We start from the raw sequence: 25309 nt of genomic DNA on the forward strand, positions 1-25309 counted from the left end.
TCGAAATTTAATTTGATTTTAATTAATTAAAGGAATTAATAATAATAATAATAATAATAATAATAAAGTGTTTATTATTGTCTTGTGGTGATCGGTTATGGCCTTAGTTTTCCTTTGTTTTGTTTTGGGTTTTTTAAAATACGACCTGCGTGTCGTGCCTCTCTCTTAATCTCCCAAATATAACTTCTTTTCTCATCTCACTCCCTCGTATGTAAAACGAGTTTCTTTCATGTAATGTAATGATATGAAGAAAGCAAAGAAGCCAGTGCCAAAGGAGGACAACCTTGAAGATCTTGCTTGGAGAAGCTTAGATCGTTGTAGGTTAGCTTAGGTTCTCTCATTGGCTTGGGAGAACAATTGCCCTAGGGGCCATAACTGTTTCATTATGTATGTTGATGCATGTGAATGTATGTTGATGCATGTTGATGCATGTGAGAGACGGTTTATATGATAAACAAGCCGGTGAGATCAGAAAAATTGCAATTTCCTCAAATTAAATATTAAGTTTATGCTTTCCAAGTTTTAACACTCATCAAGACTAGTAATGGATAATGTAGGTTTCGCCTACGCGAGGTGCATGATCTATATATTAGTAAGGTGCGATGGGATAATTGTAATATCCAACGGTTAAAACAATGGGTCAAACTTAACTAAACAAATTATGAGAATATTATATATGTTTGCTTTCTAAGTTTTAGCACTCATCAAGACTGGTATCGAATAATGTAGGTTTCGCCTACGCGAGGTGCATGTTTTGTATTAGTTAAGGTGCGATGGGATAATTGTAATATTCAACTGCTAAAACGATGAGTCAAACTTGATTATAATTTTCTTATATATGTTTAGAAGCAAAAGTTGGGAATAATCCATATGATGGATTGGAATAAGGAGTTATTCACCCAATTGAAATTTTCGAGAGTTGTATGAGATACAATTGGAAGGAGTTCCCACCTAAATAACCTAGTTTTGTGTAATCCGCCTACGCGGACTTAGAACGAAGTGAAATATGGATCTCGACCCACTAGAAAATCTTCCAACGGGATTTTCCGAATCAGATGATGAGGGTCATTTGTTTTGAGTAAAATAGTGGGAGCATATTTAATTAAAGGCCTAATTGAATATGTCAATGATACTTATATTTTCATTAATCCTTATGTAGATTACCATGATAGCAAACACCTCTAACAACATCCTGCGATCAATCCTTGATAAGGAAAAATTGTCTGGGACAAATTTCCTGGATTGGCACCGAAACTTGAGGATTATCCTCAAACATGATAAAAAGTTGTATGTCATGGAGACACATGTTCTTGAAGAGGAACCTCCTAGTTCTGCACCTAAGGCAGAAAGAGATGCTTATAAGAAGCATGTCGATGATGCCAATGAAACTTCTTGTCTCATGCTTGCTACCATGAACTCAGAATTGCAAAAGCAACATGAGAACATGTCAGCGTTCGATATGATCGAACACCTGAAGTTGCTCTATCAAGAGCAAGCAAGGCATGAGAGGTTTGAAGTTTCAAAAGCCCTTTTTCAAAGCAAGTTAGCTGAGGGAGCCCCTGTAGGTCCCCATGTACTCAAGATGATTGGGTATGTGGAAAACCTTGAGAGATTGGGTTTTCCCCTCGAAAAGGAACTTGCAACTGATTTGATCTTGCAATCGTTGCCAGATAGTTTTAGTCAATTTGTCCTAAATTTTAATATGATTGATATGGACAAATCTCTTCCTGAACTGCTCGCCATGTTAAGAACTACCGAGCAGAATCTGAAGTCAAAAGGGAAGTCCATTCTGATGATCGAAAATGGAAAGAGACAGAACAAAAGGCCCACTAAGCAGAGTGATAAGGGGAAGGGCAAGGAAGTTGCCAATCCCAGATCCACTGCTGCTTTGAAGCCTAGTGGAGGCATAGCAAAAGAAGGCACCTGCTTCCATTGCGGTAAGACCGGACACTGGAAGAGGAACTGCCCAAAGTACCTGGAAGATAAGAAGAATGGAGTAGAGACTTCAACTTCAGGTATTTTTGTTATTAATTTATCTACTTCTGCATCATGGGTATTAGATACTGGATGTGGTTCTCACATTTGTACAAATGTGCAGGAACTAAAAGGGAGTAGAGATTTGGCAAAAGGTGAAGTCGACCTACGAGTTGGCTATGGAGCAAAGGTTGCTGCTTTAGCCATAGGAACTTTTGTATTGACTTTACCTAGTGGTTTAATAATTCAGTTAGAGAACTGTTATTATGTACCTGCAATTAGCAGGAATATTATTTCCATTGCTTGTTTGGACAAGTTTGGTTTTTCATTTATAATAAAGAACAATTGTTGCTCAATTTATTTGAATGATATATTCTATGCTACTGCACAAATGAACAATGGACTATATGTCCTTGATCTTGAAATGCCTATTAATAACATTAATACAAAAGGGTGAAACCTAACGAGTTAAAACCAACTAGGTAAGAATATTAAAACTCTTCGATCAGATCGAAGTGATGAGTATTTAATCCTAGAGTTTGATGACCATCTGAAAGAGTGTGGGATCCTATCCCAACTTACTCCTCCTTGAACATCCCAATGGAAGGGTGTATCTGAGAGAAGAAATCGAACCCTGTTGGACATGGTCTGATCCATGATGAGTCACACCAATCTTCCAAACTCCTTTTGAGGACATACACCATTGACATCAGCTTACACACTTAACCGTGTTCCATCCAAAAGGTTGAAAAGACACCATATGAGATATGGAGTGGTAAGAGACCACATATGTCTTACATGAAGATTTGGGGTTGCGAAGTTTATGTGAAACGAAAAATTTCAACTAAGCTTAAGCCCAAATCTGACAAATGCTTATTTGTGGGGTATCCTAAAGAAACAAGAGGATATTATTTCTACAATCCTTCTGAGGGCAAAATGTTTGTCGCTCGAACTTGAGTTTTCCTAGAAAGGGATTTTATTTCCAAAGGAATCAGTGGGAGGAAAGTAGAACTTGAAGAAATTCAAGAATCACAAAGTATCGATACACCTATGGAGGAATTAGAGCAGGAAACACAAGTAGTTGTGTAAGAGCAACCTACTCAAATAGAACAAGACCAGCGTAGGTCAGGCAGGATACGTCACCTACCTGAGATATATGGATATCTGATCAAGGTGATGTATTACTCATGGATCAAGATGAGCCTGTGACCTACTCATGGAATCTTCGTTTTGATGAAACAGTAAAACTGTATGGATTCATCAAGAACGAAGATGAGACTTGTGACTATAAGAAGGTTAGTGGGAGCATGATCGTATTCCTGGTATTATATGTAGATGACATATTACTCATTGGAATCGATATCCCTACCCTGCAACAAGTAAAGTCTTGGTTGGGGAAATGCTTTTCTATGAAGGACCTAGGTGAAGCAGCCTATATATTAGGAATTAGAATCTATAGAGATAGATCACAAAACTGCTTGGCCTAAGTCAGAGTACATACATAGACAAAGTGCTGAGACGCTTTAATATGAATGATTCCAATATGGTTATGTGTTTTGCTTAAATGATGGCACTGTGAGCTTGAAAAGTTCAACGCAAGATGCAGTTGCTGATTCTACAACTGAGGCTGAGCATATTGCTGCCTTAAGTGCAGCAAAGGAAGCTGTTTGGATCAATAAACTTGGCATAGTCCCTAGCATTGTGGATCCCATTGGTCTCTATTATGATAACAATGGTGTTATCGCACAAGCTAAGGAGCCTAGATCTCACCAACGATCCAAACACATACTTAGACGTTGTGTGAAAATATGTAAAGTACCTACACTTGACAATGTTGCTAACCCACTAACAAAGCCTATTGCGCAGCAGAAGCATGATGGTCATACTAGATCAATGGGAATACGGGGTATGCCTGATTGGCTCTAGTGATAGTGGGAGATTGTTGGTGTAAGCCCTAGAGACTAATACTTTTGGTACTTGTATCGAATAATAAAAAGGCATTTTCTTTATTATGGTTGATTAATAAAGTCCCTGGAATAGATAGTCCGTTTAATGTATTAAGTGTGACTTAATCATGAGAACACATTAAACATAAGGACACTATTCTTAAAGTATCCGTAGTCGAGTTTTAGTGTGAAGTGGGATAACATTAAAGCATTAAGACTATTATGTTTGTAGACTGATGATCACACCTCATGGATCATGGATAAAGAGTTATCAAGTCTTAAACATAGGTATGAATATTAGGAGTAATATTTATACCGGATTGACCCGCTATGAGAATACTATATAGAAAGTTATGCAAAGTGTCATAAGTTATTCTCATGGTGATAATAGTGTATACCACTCTTCGACCTGAAACCACTATGGATCCTAGATGTAGAGTTGAGTGCTTTATTGCTGATCCAACGTTGTCCGTAACTGGATAACCATAAAGACAGTTGATGGGTACTCCACGAAGCATGCTGAGGGACATGAGTGTCCTAGATGGAATTTGCCAATCCTGCGTAACAGGATAAATGTCTATGGGCCCAATATTGAACTGGACAAGGGTGACACGGTCTATACCTTGTGTTCAATATAGACATAAGGGCAAAGGGGTAATTATACACATAATTATTATCACAGGAGGTTTTGTCAGATCACATGACATTTTCGTGACTTGGGTAGTAGTGATGTGTTGCTAGATACCGCTCACTGTTTATTATGTTAAATGCGTGATTTAATATAATTGCCAACGCCGCAAAAACCTATAGGGTCACACACAAAGGACGGATTGATGAGAGATAGAATAATTAAGGAACATCGTAAGGTACGGTGTACTTAAGTAGAATACGAAATATGGTAAGGTACCAAATACTTAAGTGATTTTGGCATTTTATGAGATATGGGCCAAAATGCACTTAAGTGGGCTTTTTGGCTTGAAGCCCACACAAGTGGTTCTATAAATAGAACCCCTTGGGTAGAAGTATAGTAACTCACTGAGACAGACAACACAACTGAAGAGTTGGAATTTCGTATCTCTCTCTCACTCAAAGCCTTCATTCATAACAGCTAGCAGTGCGATTGAAGGAATCCGTTTGTGTGGACTGAGTAGAGACGTTGTCATCGTTCAACGTTCGTGATCGCCCCCGTGGATCTGTATCAAAGGTTTTGATCATTATCAGAGATCTGCACCAAAGGTTTGAATTGCCACAAGAGGTAACGATTCTATCACTGATCATGCCCATTCGTAAGGATCACTAAATGGAGAAATTTTTAAATTCCGCTGCGCCTTGGATGGCAATTCTCCTACAGCATCCACTGCATACGTATCTTATCTGAATATGAGAATCAGAGTCTTCGTAGCTCGGCTGACCTATGGGTTGGGGGATGTGTGCTCGCTAAGACATCGCGTCTTATGCCTACGTATCTCATCTAGAATGAGAATTAGAGCAAGCCGTAGTTCGGCTAACTACGGGGTTAAGGATTATGTTTTGGGGGCGGACGACGTTACTACGCAATCTACCGGATGCTCGACCTTTGGAGACTTACTCACCTGCAGTAGAAGGAGTAAACATGTGTTTAGGAGAAGAAAAATCAATGAAGGGTTAGGGTTTGGGATGCTCATGCAAAAAGGCAGTCCTTGACGAAGGAACCGCGCTACCTGCGGGGATACGAACACATACAAAACAAACATGTATAAAGTAAATGTGCCAACAAGGCAATCAGAATAAATCTCCCAAATGGTATCCCACAAGCAAAGTGGAATATCCAGTGAGCTATCCTTGCAAAAGTCATGTGAGCCTTCACAAAAACTCAACAAAAGGGTTAGTGAAACAAGATAAGGATTAGGAGAAAATATGCTATGACAAACGTAAGTCAGATTAGAGCAAAACAGTATGGTTTTTCATGGATAACAGTATGGTTTCAGAAACCTCAAACCCTGTGGCATACACTTCAGAAATTAAACGATTAAGCATTCAAGGCATTATTTATACATTCATACATAATTATGAACCCGTGGGCAAAAACCTAATGAAATTCATCCATCATACCTCAAACATTCAGAGTATTCAACTTCAAAGTACAAAGGTAATGGGAATAAGGGCAAACCTGATTGGAGAGATCGGTTGAAATCAAATGGCACGGCTGGATTTGCAAACCAATGTTAGGGTTTGCTTGAGCTGAAAGTGTGTGAGTCAGAATGAACCTTTCAGAGTTGCCTGGAGGTTGCTCTGAGCTCTGTTAGCTCTTCTCTCACTATCTTTTTCCCTAGGGTTCTTCTCTCACTATCTTTTTCCCAGACAGGGTAATAGGAATAGAATGGGCTTTTGTTTCACTGAAACTCTGAATTTATAACCTGATTTTTGTGGACCTGTGGGCTCAAATGAGAGAGGTCCAAGTCCAAGATTTTTTCTTTTATTTATTTATTTATTTATTTATTTATTTTTCGTTTTCCATTTTTTTTTCTTTCAAAACACGTGGGCTTCGCCTAGCGAGCATGACAACTCATGAACAAACCTTTGCTCCTTCAAGATTAACGTTTTGACTGACGAATAGACCCCTGTTGGAAGTAACTCAAGTTTTTCCCTTGTGTTGACTGATAATCTAAATAGAGCCCACAAAGTGTCCTGGATGATGTTCAAGCTTCTTGGATCCGATTCCGCTTGCCATGATGAAATGCAAATGCTAAATGACCTAAAAATGAATGCATGCATGAGGTGTAAAGCGTATGCTTCCAGGAAAAATGAAGGGTAAATTTTGGGGTATTACACTAAGATCCTTAGAATGTTTAATTTCTATCACAATATAATCAAACTGATGAATAAGATATCTAAGTACCTTCGCAATGATCCTTTCATCAGAGAGAGTTTCTCCACATGACTTCATCTCATTTGTTATCAGAATCACTCTGGAGATGTAGTAAGGTACCTTATCATTGTTTTGTAAGTTAGGAATAAGCCTAAGAGGGGGGGTGAATTAGGTACTATAAAACTTTTTCCGGTTTTGTCTTGTTTTAATAATCTTTCCTTGGATATTACTAAGTGATGAATGCGGTAAATGCTGAAAAGATAAAGAACACAAAGAGATATCCTGGTTCCCCTCACAGATCGAGAGTACTCAAGTCCCCTTTCAACACAAAAGAGATTTTACTATCTGTTATGACTTGTACAAGAAAGACACAATCACCAAGAACAACCTCTTGTGATTCACCAAGTTGATATGATAACAATCCTCGTAAACTCAACTCTCTTGCTTCCAACAATCCTGGACAGCAAGGTGTTTACAAAACAAACAATCTTATTTTCAACAACTCTGAAAAATAAGATATGGATTACAACAATGGTTTTTGAATGTAAAGTTTGTAGTATAATGATTACACTAAGTGATATATCAATTTACTTGATCTTCTCTTCCAATGACAATAATTCACAAACACAAAGATGTTAGACTGCTCAAGTATTTTCTGGTTTGAATGATATGAAAATATGCAGAAAATATCTTGAATGAAAGTTGATAACAAGAAATGTGAATTCTGAAAATTCTAAGAGTTTGATTGGAAGAAGTGAAGTTTGAATTTGAAAGATCATGTATTTATATGTCCATAACACCTCTAATGAAACATGGTAATGTTCTGAAAGAATCATGAACAATTGTCAAGATGAAATGAAATGATTCCATGAAGTGGTGCAAGAAGAGGTGTTTGAAAAGCTATTGATTTTTTAAAAACGCACAGTGGTAAATCGATTTATATAGTGGGTAAATCGATTTCCCTATTGCAACGTTTAAAATATTTCAAAAACTTACAGTGGTAAATCAATTTTCCTAAGAGGTAAATCGATTTACCTAGTTCAAAAACTTAAATTTTTGCTTCTAGAAAAGTAATGCTTCAGTGGTAAATCAATTTGCCCAAATGGTAAATCGATTTACCTAGTTGAAAAAATTATTCTTTGCATTTGAAAAATGTGTAGGCTTCAGTGGTAAATCAATTTCCCTAAGAGGTAAATCGATTTACCCAGTTTGAAAATGAGAAATTTGAGCCTAAGTCATTTTTCGTGCACTAGGAAAGATTATGCAATGAATGTATGAATACATGAGTATCTAACACTTTAGTGAAGGTAAATATTCTCATTATACCTTCTTAAAATGTAATAGCTTAACTTCTTGAATCAAGATGCTTTATCATTGAGTAACATATTTGTCTTCTTGTTACTTTGAGTGTTGTCTTCATCAAAATACATTCATCATAGAGAGGCTTAACTTCACATGTTCTTCATGATGAGATTATCATACTACTTACGTATGGACTAAAGTTTTACCTTCTTCACTGATGCATCATCGTCGTAGCACCGTACCAGTGTGTCCCGCGCAGCCTTTGTCGTCGTCAAATCAGTGGTTTTCTCAAACATGTTCGCATTCACATACTGATGGATGTAGAACAACGCCTTCTGATCCTTCTTCCTCATATCACGTTGAGCATTCCTCTGCGCATCTGTTGCATTTTCTGGAATTGCAACTGGAACGTTACCGTCATTGACGAGGTCAAGAACATCTTGAGCATCAAACAACACACACATCTGAATCATCCACAGATTCCAGTTTTTACCATCGAACATTGGAAGCTTAGTACTCATATTACTGTTTCTGTTCATCTTCAACCTTGTGCAAATCACTAAGATCTCATCAAACACTAGTGTTTCTCAATCCCGCAGAATCAAGAAATGTGATTTTGTTACAATTCCGATCAAAAATTCAACACGAATCCAAGAAACAAAAAATCAATCACACAACACTTCACTGTTCACCTGCGTTTCCCTGTGGATCTGAACCAGACCTCTAAATACCAATTATTGGTTAACAAGGTGAAGAAGATGAATATGGAAGAAGAGTGAGAATTGAAATAACAAACTTCCACTACTCTTCCAAAACGGTTACAACAAATGATTACGCACACTCACTGTACACAATGCACATACTCAGTACACACTACTGTTGACAGCTACGCTGATTTATATATACACAACAATAATGTCACATAAGCAAAATGTTAACATACACTACCTATGTTAAACTTAATAAAAACTAATATTATTACTACTAAATATGAATTACTTCTAGCAGTTTTCACACGTGGCGATCACTTTTTTTAGGTGTATGCAATCAAAAGTGCATGTGATCGTATAATGAGGAGAAATTTAATCGTCAAACTAAGATGTAACAATTTAAATATAAATTATTTTAAATACAGAGAATAAACCATTATTAAATTTGTATTGTCGAATATTAATCAAAACATCAAATTTCTTGTACATGTAAAACCGGTTTAATGAATGACTACGACACAATTATATAAAATATATAATGACGAACTTCAAAATGTGTTATAATTATACGGACAACGTGGAATGTGGATATTTCTGACATTGGCTACTTGTTGACCAACCTTCAATGAAATACAAATCGACAAACAAAATTCGATCGGATATCAATTGACAAAAAACAACTTTTTAATCAAATATTTGAGCTCTAGTGATAAACGATCACCTACTAAGAAACGAATGTTTAGAGAATATCGAGTTTAATTTTTGGTGAGAATAATGTTTGGTTAGGTCAACGACCAGGCCAAACTTTGAATTATTAGGGCAATTTTCTTAACAATGTTTCGATTTTCTACAAATGATATGCTTAGGCTAGCTCAATAAAGTAATTACTTAGTATTCTTTTCATATAAGTAAGAGCTATTACCATGAATAGACGGTCGAATATTTAAATTTTGAGATGGAGTTGGCTTTCTAAAAATTTAAGTATATCTTCTGCGTCTTTAAATTTGTTTTAGATTTTCAATAATTTTGTTAACGGTATTTTCTTCCAAATTCATTTATTTTATATATTTCAATTAATTTAATTTTAAGTCATTTTCATTAACACTTTTACCTTTTCTCCTTTTCTTTTCTTTAAATTCAATTGTCAATTTCACTATATTTATTTATTTTTCTCACAGCCTAAATTTTCAAACCTGTTTCAAGTGACCTTCAAACTTGAATCTAAATTAAGGATATTTTTAAAGTTATTATCGTTGTAAGACAATTTTTTTTTATTGGATGGCATTTCTGAAAATCCAAAAATGCATTTGGATGTTATTGAGATGTATAAACACATAAAATTTTATTTTTATCAAAATTTAGTTCGGAGATACATCTGCGGATATTTCTAGAGTAAATTCAAAGATGCATCTCTGAAATCTTCTCTTCATGTTTTTTGGACAGAAATATTATCCTAAATTTGTATTTTATTTTAATTCAAAGTCGTTTTAATTTGACTAACATTTGCATTATTTGATTCAGACATTAATAAACATTAATATCGTAGAACATGATAATGCATTTATTAAAAAAACATTCAATCATATTACAAACATTATTCTCAAAATATAGAAAAAAAAATACTAAAACATCCCAAAACACAAATAAAAAAGTATACTATACCATGTATTACCTGGCTCCTCCTCTACCGTCGGTAATAATGCATTTCGTGTCTAGGTAAGAATGCAATGTGCTTGGGATTAGGACCTATGTGACAGGCGGCTCCTAGAAGTCGATGCTTCCCTCTCATGAGGCCTAGGGACAGTCCCCCTCCTAACTCTGTCTGCTCACTATGAAGCCTAACCTTCTCACATCGAACGGACGCGTGTTGGATTTTACGATCGAGTTTAAGTCTGTCGTTGTTGTTTGTAGTCATTTCTCCTTAAACAATATGAGAAAAAGACATCAGTTAGCATCTAGAAAATTTTCAGTTATACATCTTTGAAAACCAGTAAGGATGCAATTTGGAGATGCATCTCTGAAAAAGCTCGTGCCTGCAACAATGGCAAAAACTGATATCAGGCCTAACAACCCAAAATGCAACCAAATTCATAGTGCATGAGATAACACCTATCTATTACGAATTTGACTACTAAATGCATTTATAAAAAGTTATTTTACCTAATACATTAATTAAAACTCAAAATAAAGTTAAATGAGAAACTTATTCAAAAAAAATGTTTGGATGAATGAGTGGAGTTAGTTGGGATTGAAATGTTTGAAGTAGAAGTAGTGTTATCCTTGAAGAAGCTTAAAAAATGGACTTGAAGTATGTTGCTCACGAGCTCCAATGGAATCTCAAAAAAATCCAAAAAATGAAGAAGGAGAAAAGGGAGGGTCTGACATGCGTTATATATACATTAAACATGTTCGAAGATGCATCTCCGGATTTTTGTTTAGATTTGAAAATAAGGATTATTTTGGAAATGCATCTGCGAACAAACCCTAAAACAAATACAAAGATACATATCTGATTTAAGTTTTAAAAAAATAAAAAAATAATACGTTTAAAGATATATCTTCGAAAATTGAAAGCATTTTTAACTTTTCATCAAAATCTGAGAGAATATATAAGGGTGGAAAAGAGATTTCCAGATACAATATACATCTTAGACATGAGACATATCTTAAATTTATTTGTATTTTAGATTTGATTTACTTTTATTAAACTAAATATCCACAAACACAACTGAATTGTAATATAAAATCGATATGGCAGGAGATACAAAAATCAGTTCGAGCAAAAGCTTGCTTACACAAACCATACCAAATCCCGAATTAATTGCATCCAAACTATTTTTTTTACAAATACTACAATAAACAAACCGTTTCTGAATTTGAAGAAATTATTTTTTATTACAAAAACTACGATAAGAAAACATCATAATTGCATAACGTTAATCTTATAAAATCATAAAAATTTCTATCTTTTATTGTTGTATCCCACTCTTGCTTTCATAGATTCTTCTTAAGTAATATTTGTAAGATAATGGAAATCATGTCCTTCTCATTGATTTGAATAGAATATATATACATCAATTGTAACATTTGGTCAACTATCTAATTATGATACAACATAATTATAGGAAACTAATTATGACTAATTATAACAAAATATTCTATTCTATCACACCCCCGCAGTCGAAGCGGGAGGTTCATGGACGCTTAGACTGGTCCGAAAATCATCAAAGAGAATGCAAGGAAGTCCTTTGGTGAAAATGTATGCGATCTGATGTCTTGAGGGAACATGAAGGACGCGAGCCTGACCACGAGCTATCTTTTCCCGAACAAAATGAATGTCCATCTCAATATGCTTAGTGCGCTGATGCTGCACATGATTACTAGATAGATAGATGGCACTAACATTGTCACAATACACCAAAGTGGCTTGAGGAATAGGAAAATGGAGTTCCAGGAGAAGATTGTGAATCCAACACGATTCAAAGACAACATTGGCAACCCCCATATATTCAGCTTCAGCACTGGAACGGGAGAGAGTTGGCTGCCTTTTGGAAGACCAGGAAATAAGGTTGTCACTTAGAAAAACACAATAATCAGATGTAGAACGTCTGGTGTCAGGACATCCACCACAATCAACGTCAGTGTAGGAGATAAGCTTTGTAATGGAAGATGGGGATAAGTGTAGTTCAAAATGTAAGGTGCTCTGAACATAGCGCAAAATGCACTTAAGAGCAAGCATGTGTTCCGTGCGTGGGGCATGCATGTGAAGACAAACTTGTTGAACGGCATATGATATATCAGGTCGATTGAATGTGAGATACTATAGGGCCCCTACAAGACTCCGATACAAGAAGGGATCCTCATAAGAAGTTTCGGAGGAGGTGCTGAGTTTCGGCTTGGTGTCAATAGGAGTAACTGATGGTTCACAGGACGCCATGCCAACACGTTCAATGATCTCTGAAGCATAAGTGTTTTGACTGAGAAATATGTCATCAGGATGACGAGATACTGCAATACCCAGAAAGTAACTCAGAGGGTCCAAATCCTTCACTGCAAACTCAGATGCTAAGAGTGACATAATTGATTGGCGGAGGACCTGGGTGGAGGTGATGAGGACGATGTCGTCTACATACAGCAAAACGTAGGCCATGTCTAAACCTTGTCGATATATGAAGAGAGAGTGGTCTGATGTGCTACGGCGAAAGCCAATGGTGGCGACATAGTCAACAAAACGTTGGTACCATGCCCTAGGCGCTTGCTTGAGACCATACAATGACTTCTTCAACCGACATACATGATCTGGATGACAGAGGTCGCGGAAACCCAATGGTTAATGCATGTAAACAGTCTCATGAATATCACCATGTAAAAAGGCATTCTGGACATCCAGTTAATGGATGGGCCAGGATTTGGAGAGAGCAATGGTAAGCATTGCTCGAATGGTAGCGGGTTTCACCACGTGGCTAAAAGTCTCATCACAATCCACACCTGCAACCTGTGACCTGCCATCACCTACAAGACGAGCCTTATAACGCTCAAAGGAGCCATCGGAATTTTTCTTATGCCTAAAAATCCACATACATCGAATAAGATTAGCATCACAAGGACGAGGAACTAAATCTCACGTCTTATTTCAAATAAGAGCATCAAATTCAGATTGCATTGCGGATTTCCAATTCGGGTCTGATAAGGCTAGTTTGGGGTTTTTAGGTATAGGAGAGATGGTTTGGTCAGAGTGAGAGATTGATAAGTTAAATATCGTGCGGGGTTTGACAATGTCTTTCATGCTTCGGGTGGTGATGGTTTGTGTAGGTGGAGGTGGATGCGGTTGAATTGGTGGTGGTGATGGAGAGTTTATTGTAATGGGTGTGTTGATCGAAGAGGTAGGAGATGATGACTGTTGGTTTATTGAGGGTAGTGGTTGGTCAATTGGGATTGTGGGTGTTGGTTGGTTATGTGCAACAGATTGTGAGATTTGATTTTGCCACTGATGTATAAGGTAGGGGTGAAGGTCATCATCTAGGAATTGATAAGGGTGAGGTGAAGGGGAGTGTATCTTGGTGAAGGGAAATTGAGTTTCATCAAAGATAACATGCCTCGAAATTATTAATTTTCTATTAGACAAATCAAAACACTTGTACATAACCAACTAACACCCACAATCCCAATTGACCAACCACTACCCTCAATAAACCAACAATCATCATCTCCTACCTCTTCGATCAACACACCCATTACAATAAACTCTCCATCACCACCACCAATTCAACCGTATCCCCCTCCACCTACACGAACCATCACCACCCGAAGCATGGAAGGTATTGTCAAACCCCACACAATATTTAACTTATCAATCTCTCACTCTGACCATAGTCCATGGTGGCGGAGTCCAACCCCATGGTTGTCAGGTTGGGTACTACTGTTGTTGTTGCCAAGGGGGAGCGGACCAAGGTGAGGGAGCGCTGGGAGCTCCATACTGAGGTGCACTGCGGTTACCACGTCCCCATCTGCGACCCTGGTTGCCACAGGAGAGAGAACGGTTGTCGGGGCGGAGGTTGCCACGTTTCGAGGTTCCAAATCGGAGTTTCATCCCGCTCTTGTTGTCTCCAATATTAGGAACCACATTCATATTATTCTTGAGATGAAAAAAGAACAATATGGTACGTGGTCGAGCTTTGTCGGGGCGGAGGTTGCCACGTTTCGAGGTTCCAAATCGGAGTTTCATCCCGCTCTTGTTGTCTCCAATATTAGGAACCACATTCATATTATTCTTGAGATGAAAAAAGAACAATATGGTACGTGGTCGAGCTTTTCCGCATCCATACTCGCTCACATTGAGTCCTGCATCACATTGTTCCATCTATCGAAAAAGAGCCACCAGCTGTTACCGACGTCAACCATGAACAATGATCCACTCTTGATGCCACTGTTCTTTAGATGATTAATTCCACTATTTCTACCGATTTGCTGACCACTATTCTGGAACCTAACTCCACTGTAATGGAAGCACGGAATCGTTTGGAAGATATTTTTCAGGACAACCAAAATGCTCGAGCTGTCACTCTTGAGCAAGAGTTTTCTAACACTCGTATGGAGGTTTTTCCCAATGTCTCTGCTTACTGTCAGCGTCTTAAGATGCTTTTTGATCAGTTGAGAAATGTCAGCTCCCTTGTCAACAATCATCGTCTGGTCCTTCAACTGATCTCTGGTCTCCCAGAAGCTTACCGCAGTGTTGCTACTTTGATTCGCCAGAGCAACCCTCTTCCGACATTCTATCAGGCTCGTTCGATGCTCACTTTAGAAGAAACTGGTATAGCTAAGATGGCAAACACAGGCTCTCATGCTGCTATGCACACCACTCAACCGAAACCTACTGAAGACACCTCTCAAAATGGCAACCGCCGCCCCGACAACCGTTCTCGCTCTCATGGCAACCAGGGCAACCGCCACCCCGACAACCGTTCTCGCTCCCATGGCAACCAGGGTCGCAGAGGGGGACGTGGTAACCGCTCAGTAACAACAGTATCCAACCTGACAACCATGGGGTTGGACTCCACCACCATGGACTATGCCACCGTGTCCGTATCCCACCTCTCAGTGGACACGCCCTGTCGGTCCTCCTAAGCAGTCAGGCATTCTAGGACAGCGTCCTCAGGTGTATGCAACCTCTATCTCAGCTCTAATACCATGTAAAATAATGAAAATCGTGTCCTTTTAATTGATCTGAATAGAATATATATATATACATCAATTATAACATTTGGTCAACTATCTAATTATGATACAATATAATTATAAGAAATTAATTATGACTAATTATAACAAAATATTATATTCTATCAACATTAAAGTTATTTAACCTTTCAATCTAATCTCGTGCATGATACGTGATGATTCAATCAGCACAAGCATGAAAAGTCACTTTTAATAGCATGTGTTTCCAGCTCTCAAAAAGAAGCTAGAATACCATCTATACAACCAAACTTTATCCAATTAAGATAATCTATGAGATTGTAAAATATCAAATGAAGGTGTTGCAGATATCAGTTCAAAAGAATTAATTAATAAGAAAAAAGTAACAGTGTCAAACCAATCAACTATAAACATTAAGAGAAACAGTCATTGTTCACAGTTCATTGTATGAATCTTTGAAAACATCTTAGTAAATATCAAAAACTACACCATTGTTAGTTTCGCTAAAGAATGAAATAATATTTTACTTTCCACCAAAAGTTTGCAATCAATATTGTTACAGGTCGAGCCAACAATTTGTTTACCCTTAGTATTATCGTATTGTCACAGTAGAGTGTATAACTACAATATCTCGATAAACATATGTGCAGATAGTCACCAAAAGAAAACAATTGAAAGGTAAGTACAATTACATGCAGAAAATAGGTTATCTACATGGCATGGCACCAACTCCAAAAGCATTTCTCAGGTACGGGGTTTATTTCCACTTTTGTACATGTTATCGATCACATTCTGTGCACACAAAAATAAAATTGTAGTCAGTACCATCAGAATACAGAAACTATTAGGCATGAACAGGTTTTTAAATACAAAGTTGTAAAACAGGGTACATCAGTTGCACTATGATTCACATCTAATCAAATAGCATTCGAGCAGATGACATCTAAAATCTGACTATTAGTCAATTCAATCAGATGAGATTTCCACATCTTTTTTCATTATATTTATCCGTAGAATGAATGAAACTTTTTGGGGAAAAAAAGTTCCATTTACAAAGACAACTGCACTTAAATACCCATTATTCTAGGAAGCATAATTTTCTTTGAAGCAGAAATGAAATCCTGAGTTTGACAGCTTTTACCTGATAGTATTTAAGCAACTGAGGCCTCTTCTTCTTAAATGTTGGAGTGATAAGGTCACGTTCCATATCAAAAGGAACTGGGTCAAGATGAACTGCTTTTATTAACTCAAATCCTTTCAACTGCCAAAAAAAACCATCATCCCATAAAATTCCAGGAAATGTACTCATGCTTATTCGTAGAATAGAATCAATTGGTGCAAGCGTAAGACCATACACAAACCACCTAAATAATCATTTGACCAAATTTATTTTGGGCCATCCTGCCACTGAGTCTAAGTTAATCATGCTAATATTTCATATAAATATTATTTCAAACTTTTCTTTTACTGGTATTCAAAACTAAATGTATATGATTAGACAGTTGATATTTCATATTAGGCTGAATTAAAAAGTGATGTATGGAAATCATAAATAGTCATGAGAGTTGTAGGAAAAACTCATTAAATTAATGTGAAATCTTATCAGCATGACATACAGACATACATACACTCCATACATAACAAAGTAGAACAGTAATAACAAACTTAAATAAGACCGAACCTTCTTTTCCTTTCCAAGCTTTGAGAGCTCTTCAAGTATGTAACTTTTTGCCCTAGAATCTTCACAGAGAGAATTGAAGTCCATTGATATACCATTTTCTTCTGCCCAATGTTCAAGTGCCTCCTTTCTAGGGTTAACAACGGCAACAAGGAAGGCCTCAAAACTGTTTCCGTAAACCCAAATCTGAGACAGGAGGAAAAAAAGTTCAAACCACCATGGAACAGAACAGTTGCAACTCATGAAATGAAGCTGAAAGTATAGACTGTTTTTATGTGTTTTTGACCTCGTGATATGAATGTCCCAATGAATAATTGTACAGCTACATGCTATTAGAATAGTCATATCTCTTGGACAAATGATTATGCTAGACTACAGTATGCTGACACTATGTAAAGTAGATCAACATACACCAGTACCTGTGCACGACTGCACATACGACTATGGGCAACATGCACTGCTATTGGTGAAAATTTAAAGAAACTTGGTACAGATATAGAACTATATATCCAGCAAGAAATAAGAATGCAATTCGGGTTATTTTAGGCAAGAAAGAAATATATACAAGCCTAGAAGTAGGCGTGTCTGCATAAACTGAAAAGCAAACTGAGGATCAATCTATATATTGAATTCCGTAATTGAAAATTATCAAGCTGAGCTGAAAATATTAGCTGCCCAAGATTGGTCACATTTGTTTCAAGCCCATCAAGGCTGCAGTTTCAGTTATTCTATAATGAACCAACTAGTTAACCAATTCTAGTATAATGAGTCAAGATCTTTTTTCAACTCTGTATGGGCATTAATCTCACTACAAGCTAGGATGCTAAAACTATTGGAAGGGCTCGCAAGACTTACAGATTCAATAGAAGGAACTTGGCTAAAAATATTCTCCAGGTTTTCAACTGCGACATACTCTCCTTGTGAAAGCTTGAATATATTCTTCTTCCTATCAATAATCTTCATGCTTCCATTAGGCTGCCACTCTCCAATATCCCCTGATGAATAAATCACTCAGTTTAAAAGAATCTAAACATAAAAATGTGACCCAAGTCCCAACAGCCAATTTAAATACTAGTATCTACATAATTCAATTTTAGAAAACACAGATGAAATAAAATACCTGTATGGAACCATCCATCAATCAGAACCTCTTTTGTGAGGTCTTCACGTTTGTAGTACCCCGAAAACAAGGGATCGCCCTTTACACAAATTTCTCCTCTTGGTGTGCTTGCAAGGGCATCGTAACCCATTTCAGGGACAGATTCCAGGCATGCATCTACATTTGGTACAGGAGGCCCCACTGTTCCAAGCATACCTAGTTCATTTGGTAATGAGACAAAGGTTCCCGCACAGGTTTCGGTGAGACCTGTTTTCATCTCAACAAAGGCACATCAGTGAAGCCCATTATCTATAAAAGGCCATAAAGAAGTCAACATTCTAATATTTCCATTATTACACGTGCTGTATGGGAATGAAGAAACATCAAATGACTTCCACATAGATTTTAGTTACCCTAATTATATTTCTACCAACATGCATTAAAACTAAAAGGATTAGCTAATGGTCACAGCTCGTCTCAAGTTAATGAAGGAGAGTTTATATCCATATAATCAGCAATTGAAATATGAAACTAGACTTAACTAAACACAAATGGAGATTCAAGTTCAACTATATATTTGCGAGCACATTGCAGGGGGTGAATTTTGAATTCCAAATACATAAAGAGCATACCATATCCTTGTAGGACATGAGCACAAGTCACCACCCGTAAGTAACTTTCCACGTGCACGGATAGAGGTGCTGCTCCAGACAAAATGACACGTACTTTACCCCCTAAACCTTGCTTTACCTAATCAGATTGCAAGACCAAATCATGATTAGCCAAAAAGAGAAAATACATTGCTTTCAAACTGGGGCTAGTAATTAATATTAGTAAATTTTACTACCTTATCGAACACAATTTTGTCAAGAAGTGGAGATGCTGCTGCATGCTTATGCCCTTTCTTCATGTTATTCATCTTACTGCGATAAATTCTCAGAGCTTATATATAGCAATGCTTACTGGGACAACCAATAGTTAAATATAGCAACTTAATTAAACAAATTAACACTAATCTAAAAGAGAATTCTGCGTGATTCGACAAAGGAACACTCATGGTTTCCTAGTATATGATAGAGGACTTGTGACAGTTAATTAATACTTACTATGAATAAGCAAAGTTGAATAATGTCTTCTTCAGGAAGCCTCCAGAAGAAATTTTCTGTGTCAAACCTGCATGCCAGAGTTGAGTCTTAATATAACTTTCTGTTTAACCGGGTAAAGGGGTGACAGCTTAGAAAAATAGAAGAAAAAAAATGTAAAAAAAAAAAAAACACACTCAATTATCAAGAAATTATTTACATCTTAATTTTGTCCTCTTGAGATCATAATTTTATCATCAACACCATACAACAATCAGAAGAGCATACCTGAGTACACTCTATCAAGTACACGGGGTACAGCACAGAAAATAGTTGGTTTTAGCTCTCCGAGGTCCTCAATTAACAATTTAACATCCTGCAGCCATTGTGCATATGATGGACAAGGTCATACTCAAATCCAATCAAAATCCATACTTTGACTTGTTGGGGTGATAAATCAAATCTGAAAATCAATTATCACATTGAATTATAATTCAGTAACGACCAGTTTATTACATATACTCACCCCACGCCAGAAGCCTATCGAGGCACCATGCCATATAAATGTCTCTTCAATGACCCTATCAAATATATGTGCGAGAGGAAGGTATGATAAGTACACATCCTTCTCAGTCAACTGCAATGTAGAAAAAAGAGGGGAGATTATGTGAGCCAAAGAAGAACATGTAAGCATTTAGTATCTTAACTGAAAACATATCCAGAGCTTTGAAATTAGATATTAAATATGCATGAACGAAATGAAAATAAATTAATTATAGGGAATGATCGGTGCATTCACGTAGTATAAAGTATAATATAACAGAAAACTATTTACTTTTTCATCGACACTCTCCAACAGCCGCTTAACCCCAGCTAATAGCGTAATAATACTCTCATTAGATATCAATACTCCCTTGGGGTCACCAGTAGTTCCGCTAGTATACATTATGGTAGAGATATCGCTTCTTTTTTTTACAGGTAGATCAAAACTCTGACTTTCACCCTGTGGCAGGTATGAAAAATCAAATTAGGAATAGCAACCATAAAATGTCCATAAAGTAGCAAAAGAGACATTACTTTCTACTAACGATACTCGTAATAAGGTTAAGAAAAATAACTTCTAATGAATACGGATGTTTAAAAATTAACCCAAGTCAACTAACCAAACAATGCATAAGTTTCTATTGACACGATATCATCCTTATTTTTCTTATTTCAATTGCGTAACAATCATGTTAACTTATTTCTTTCCACATATTTCACTATTAATTAGACTATCTGTCAGTGGACCGAGATAATGACACAAGTCAAACCAGCAAAGCAAAGGAGACTCGAGCAATTGCAAGTTATGCCAATTAATTAGAGAAGGAGCAGCTTTCATGTTAAATTTATTTAAAAGTAATAATAAATGAAATGAATAACCCACCAATTGTAAAAATCCAGTCCATGAATATATTGCCAATCCAAACTTTTCAACTTCTTGCTTTTGTTCAGGGGTAACCTTTCCGAAGCTCACAATTGCTGTATAAAGACACATAGGTCATTGCTTCTTCCTTAAGCATGTGTATTATAGCAAAGAAAGAAGATAATTAAAAATACTCACTCCTGAGATATTTGGTTGCACTTGGAAATGTCTTCAACAGCTGAAAAGTTTTTAAAATAAAGATAGGGATAAGACAGACTGTTGATAGATAAGTGTACCTAACTCCGATCCTTCCAAAAAAATTACTGTGAAGTCGACTATTTCAATAGACAGACCTCGGGTATTTTCTTTTCTTCTGCAAATGCAATTGAAACTTCTGCATGGGATATAATAAATTCTATGGCCCCAGAACCTAAGTAAAATTTGTATAAGAGTGTCAAAGCCAATGATATTTGGATATTCAAAATTAGAAAACTGAATTTGAAAGTAATACAGAGGCATATAACCTAACAAAATTCTTGTAACTGATTATCAATATCAACATAATAGGACATTCTACCAGTATTATGCAAAATTTGAATTTTGGTGAAGGTTAGCCAAAAATGCAATATTGACAGAAATTGTGCAACTTTTCACACAACATCAAGTGGAAAATCTCAAGTACAATAGATTTGGAATCCAAATTTCAAATGAGTAAAAGCACCGTCTCTGTTGAAACATGCTGAACATATGCACTTACCTAAGGTGTCATATAAAGGAACGCAAAGAAGACCATGAGCATTGCAAGCCTGCACTTATTGGAAAATATGTTAAAACTTAAAAGCCTGCACTTATTGGAAAATATGTTAAAACTTAAAAGCAGTTGAGTGGAAGAAGCTGGCAAAAGTATTAAAGTCAGGGGCCCAGGGATGGCCACCAACAGCATCACAAAAGCATGAGAGCAATAAATAATAGAAGCAGAACACTGCAGAAAGTAGACATTCTAAGAAAAATACAGTAGACAGAGAAATAAATAACAGCGGACATAAAAAAAACAAATATAACATAAACCTCAACAAACACTAGGTAAGAGAAGGACGGTTGGAAAAACATATGTATAGGGTAGGAACCGGTTAATAGGGTAAGTAAATGAAAAGGGGGTTAGACAAGTGCAAATACAGAAGGGTGAGACAGAATAGCTAGTTTGAGAAATCGTAACCAAAACTGTTTCAATTGTAGAAGGGAGTTTTTCCATTAGAAGGTATTACAACCCTTGATCGATAATCAGAATTATTGTCATTCTTTTCACTACCGCTCCTATTCTCTCTTTCAAAAATCCAACAATTGGTCCGACCTATTGGATCCTGAAAGAGGTGCTGGTGTGACCAGAGTTGGAGTCAGGAGTTGAAGCCTTGAAGAAGGAAATGTTCAGAGAAATTCTTTGAGGTGTGAGGAATCTGTTCGGGAGAGAAACTGCACTTGCTTTACAATTTGATTTGGTGAATATGGGAAGTGCTGCAATCCACCAATTTCAGTTTTGACACCATTAAAGCCTAGAGCTGATATACAAAGCATCTACAATGACTTTGATAAGAAGGTTTAGGGAGAGACGAGAGAGCAACATGTTGGAAAAGATGGCTACACCAACTCGGTCAGACGGACTCGGTGGAGGAGCATGTGTAGAACTTCAAAACCATGGTGGTGCAAGCTGGAGTCATTCAAGAGGAACAACTCTTATGATACTTTTTTTGAGAACTTAGATCGGAAATAAGGTTTTTAATGAGGATGCATAACATGGATACAGTGTCAACTCTCAAAGGGCAGTTGAACTGACTAAATATTTGGAGAAAAAATTCGCAATCACTCATGGATGGGCTGGGTCACGCATTAAGAAACTTTCTCCCAATTCGGTGCTACATAATGCGAATGTCACTACAAGAATAAGATCTTCAATGGGAGGCAGGCATGAGTCAATCAGGCAGCAAGAGTCATATTGGGGAACAGAACAGGGGGATCAGAATTGGGAAAAAATTTAAGAGACACACCATAGGAAAGAAATTCAAAACAAATGTACCTCCATGCTCATAATCCACTCTGAAGAATTGGCACCATAAATGCCACATTTTACACCCTGCAAACCAGAAACAAGTAAATTAAGCTCAACAAAACAAATCACAAGAAATAATAATTACCTTTAAAAGTAAAATGTTTAAATCATTTAAGACAAACGTTGCCCGCTAAGATTCAACAGGAAAATCTGTGAAAAACTATTGAACTATTCATGACATGTTATCAATAATATACTTTTGAAGAAATAAATTAAGAGGTTTTTGAAAGTTGCCAATTGCATGAAACCATGCACATCAGCATTGCACGTCAATGCTGATTGTCAATAATGAACAGCCCAACAAATACAGATAACCCCGTGATTGAAAGCTTACAATGAAGAAAACAATATTAAAATAACGAAAAAACAAAACAAGGTTTCATTTTATGATAATCAAGAAACAGATGACTTACTTCTCCATAACCACAGCTACGGATGGAATTTCCGACTTTGATCACCATATCATATACTTCTTTGTAAGTTTGCCACTTGTAACCGCCAGCCTGTTATGTGTCAAAATAAAATGCACATTTAAATAAACCAAAAGCCATGAGTGGTCAAAAAATACAAGAGAAATTCCATAAAACAAAAGACTTATACAGAATCTGAGGCTTTACCTTTCCATCCACAATCTCCCGGTTACCAAGCATAGGATTACTTGGATATTTCTCAACAGACATTCTGTAAAAAAAACACTATATACAATCAGAACTGAAATCACTAATATCTTATCAAATACAAGTCCTAATTCATGTCAGCGTTGTTAAATTGCGGCACTATAACAGAATTTAAACAAATAATTATCGTTCCATGATACGCTATTTAATACAAAATATTGTGAAATCGCGGCTACAGAGGCAATATATCGCTGTAGCGGAATTTGAACAAACTGTTTTTTTTTTTTTTTGAGATCCACAATTGACAACACCATTTCTATTTTTTAACATAGCAAAAATTAATTAAACCATAACGCATACTCTGAATCCAAAATAAATTGAAAAATTAAACAAAAATGAAATAATCCAAAACGTAGACTCTGAGTCCAAAATAAATTGAAGAATTAAACAACATATTCAAGTCCTCTTCATGCGCACAAAAAAGGTCAACGATATTTATTTCCTCAATGTTGAAAAGAAAAGAAAAAAAAAAGAAAAAATCGAGAAACCGAATAACAAACTCTGATTCGCCTAAAAATTGAACGAAAATTAAATAAAATTAAACACATCCGATCTAGCGCTAAAAATTCAACTAATTGCGAACATAAAAACATTTAATGCATCATGCAACAAAGCTTCAATTCAACTAAAGTCATGTATCTAGTCATAACCAAATCCACAACAAATATTCATGAAATAAAGTTAAGAGTTAAGAGAATTGAATTTTCCTAATCACGATAAAAAAAACTAACCGGAAAACGTCCCAGCAACTATCAAGACCTTGAACGGGAGCAGGAAATCCATCTTTAGCGAAGATGCTACGGTACGCAGGTCCTCTAGAAGGTCTAGCATCAGTCGCTTCCTTGGCTTTTTCGACTTCAATGACGAATCTGTTGTGCGCCATGGATTCCGATGGAGGAGGAGGAGGAGAAGAAGTTAAGGAAAATTGGTGGAAGATAGAAAAGGGAGCAGAGAGTTTAAGTGAAGTTCGCAAGTTATGGGAAAGCTAGTTTTGACTTGATAGATAGGGTAGGGTAGTAGGGCATGCGATTGACAACTTTTTTTTTGCTTGCTTACTTGTAGACGAATTAGGTTTGGATGGGTCAGCAAATAGTGCTTGAACGTTCACGCAACTTCTTTATTTGACTTTCTTTCTTTTGCCTTTTTCTATTAAATACATCTTTGATTTCATAAAAAGTGTCCGATTTGGGTTATGCACTTCACATAATAAGTAGTATTTGATTTGAATTATGCACCCTATTTAGGAAATAATTAGATAGGTCGATTATAATGATAAAATTAATATTCCTTATTAAAAGGTGATGCTAATATGTGTTTTAAGGACACAAGATAAGAATTAGAGAAATTAATTTTATGTTGGAAATTGTATATTAATTTTAATAAAGGTATAAAATTAATTTTATAATTGATTTTTTCAATATAAATTTTTTACAAGTGGATGTTTTATTTTGTGTTTCTAGGACACAAGTTAGCATTACTCTTACTAAAATATTCTTATTAATTATAGTTAGTTGAGTAATTGAATAGAGTAAAAATTAATAAATAAAGGTATAATAGTGAAGAAAAAATAATAAATTATAAAGAGACATTTATTTTGAAAAAAAATGCATAATGAGAGATACCGCACTTTTAAAAGCCGAAAGAAATATTTTTTTTTATTAATAGGGTAATACTATTAACTTATACTCTAGAAATATAAGTTAAAAAATAAATAAATAACATTATATTAAAAATCGTATATTGACATTAATAAAAATATATTATTAAATATTTTATTAATTTTTTTTATAA

The 25309-nt window shown here is 36.2% G+C and overlaps 2 protein-coding genes across 2 annotated transcripts; one reads left to right on the forward strand and one right to left on the reverse strand.

The window, feature by feature from the left end:
- Positions 1-14780: 14780 nt before the first annotated feature.
- LOC127123895 (uncharacterized) lies at positions 14781-15404 on the forward strand. Its single transcript, XM_051054072.1, has one exon. It carries the CDS (start codon positions 14781-14783, stop codon positions 15402-15404), a length of 624 nt encoding a protein of 207 aa, XP_050910029.1.
- A 567-nt stretch (positions 15405-15971) lies between these two features.
- On the reverse strand, positions 15972-24620 carry LOC127120810 (long chain acyl-CoA synthetase 4). The gene is made up of 19 exons (XM_051051362.1): positions 24250-24620; positions 23459-23522; positions 23255-23344; positions 22809-22865; positions 21495-21543; positions 21091-21167; positions 20936-20975; positions 20759-20853; positions 20168-20335; positions 19859-19969; positions 19621-19708; positions 19357-19423; positions 19098-19173; positions 18883-19000; positions 18272-18517; positions 18007-18146; positions 17155-17337; positions 16615-16734; positions 15972-16265 (listed from the first exon to the last, which is right to left on the reverse strand). Exons 1-19 carry the CDS (start codon positions 24399-24401, stop codon positions 16218-16220), a joined length of 1989 nt encoding a protein of 662 aa, XP_050907319.1. The 5' UTR covers positions 24402-24620; the 3' UTR covers positions 15972-16217.
- Positions 24621-25309: the final 689 nt, after the last annotated feature.

This window comes from Lathyrus oleraceus, chromosome 2, assembly GCF_024323335.1.
Source record: "Lathyrus oleraceus cultivar Zhongwan6 chromosome 2, CAAS_Psat_ZW6_1.0, whole genome shotgun sequence".
Taxonomy (NCBI): domain Eukaryota; kingdom Viridiplantae; phylum Streptophyta; class Magnoliopsida; order Fabales; family Fabaceae; genus Lathyrus; species Lathyrus oleraceus.

Bases quoted from the DNA above. Each gene is read 5' to 3' on its own strand.
- LOC127123895 (XM_051054072.1), top strand. From the start codon at position 14,781: ATGGAAGCACGGAATCGTTTGGAAGATATTTTTCAGGACAACCAAAAT.
- LOC127120810 (XM_051051362.1), bottom strand. From the start codon at position 24,401: ATGGCGCACAACAGATTCGTCATTGAAGTCGAAAAAGCCAAGGAAGCG. The intron at 23,523-24,249 runs GTTAGTTTTTTT...TTTTTTTTACAG, and splicing joins AGTTGCTGGGACGTTTTCCG to AATGTCTGTTGAGAAATATC. The intron at 18,147-18,271 runs GTATTTTATTTC...TTTATTCATCAG, and splicing joins TGATGGATGGTTCCATACAG to GGGATATTGGAGAGTGGCAG.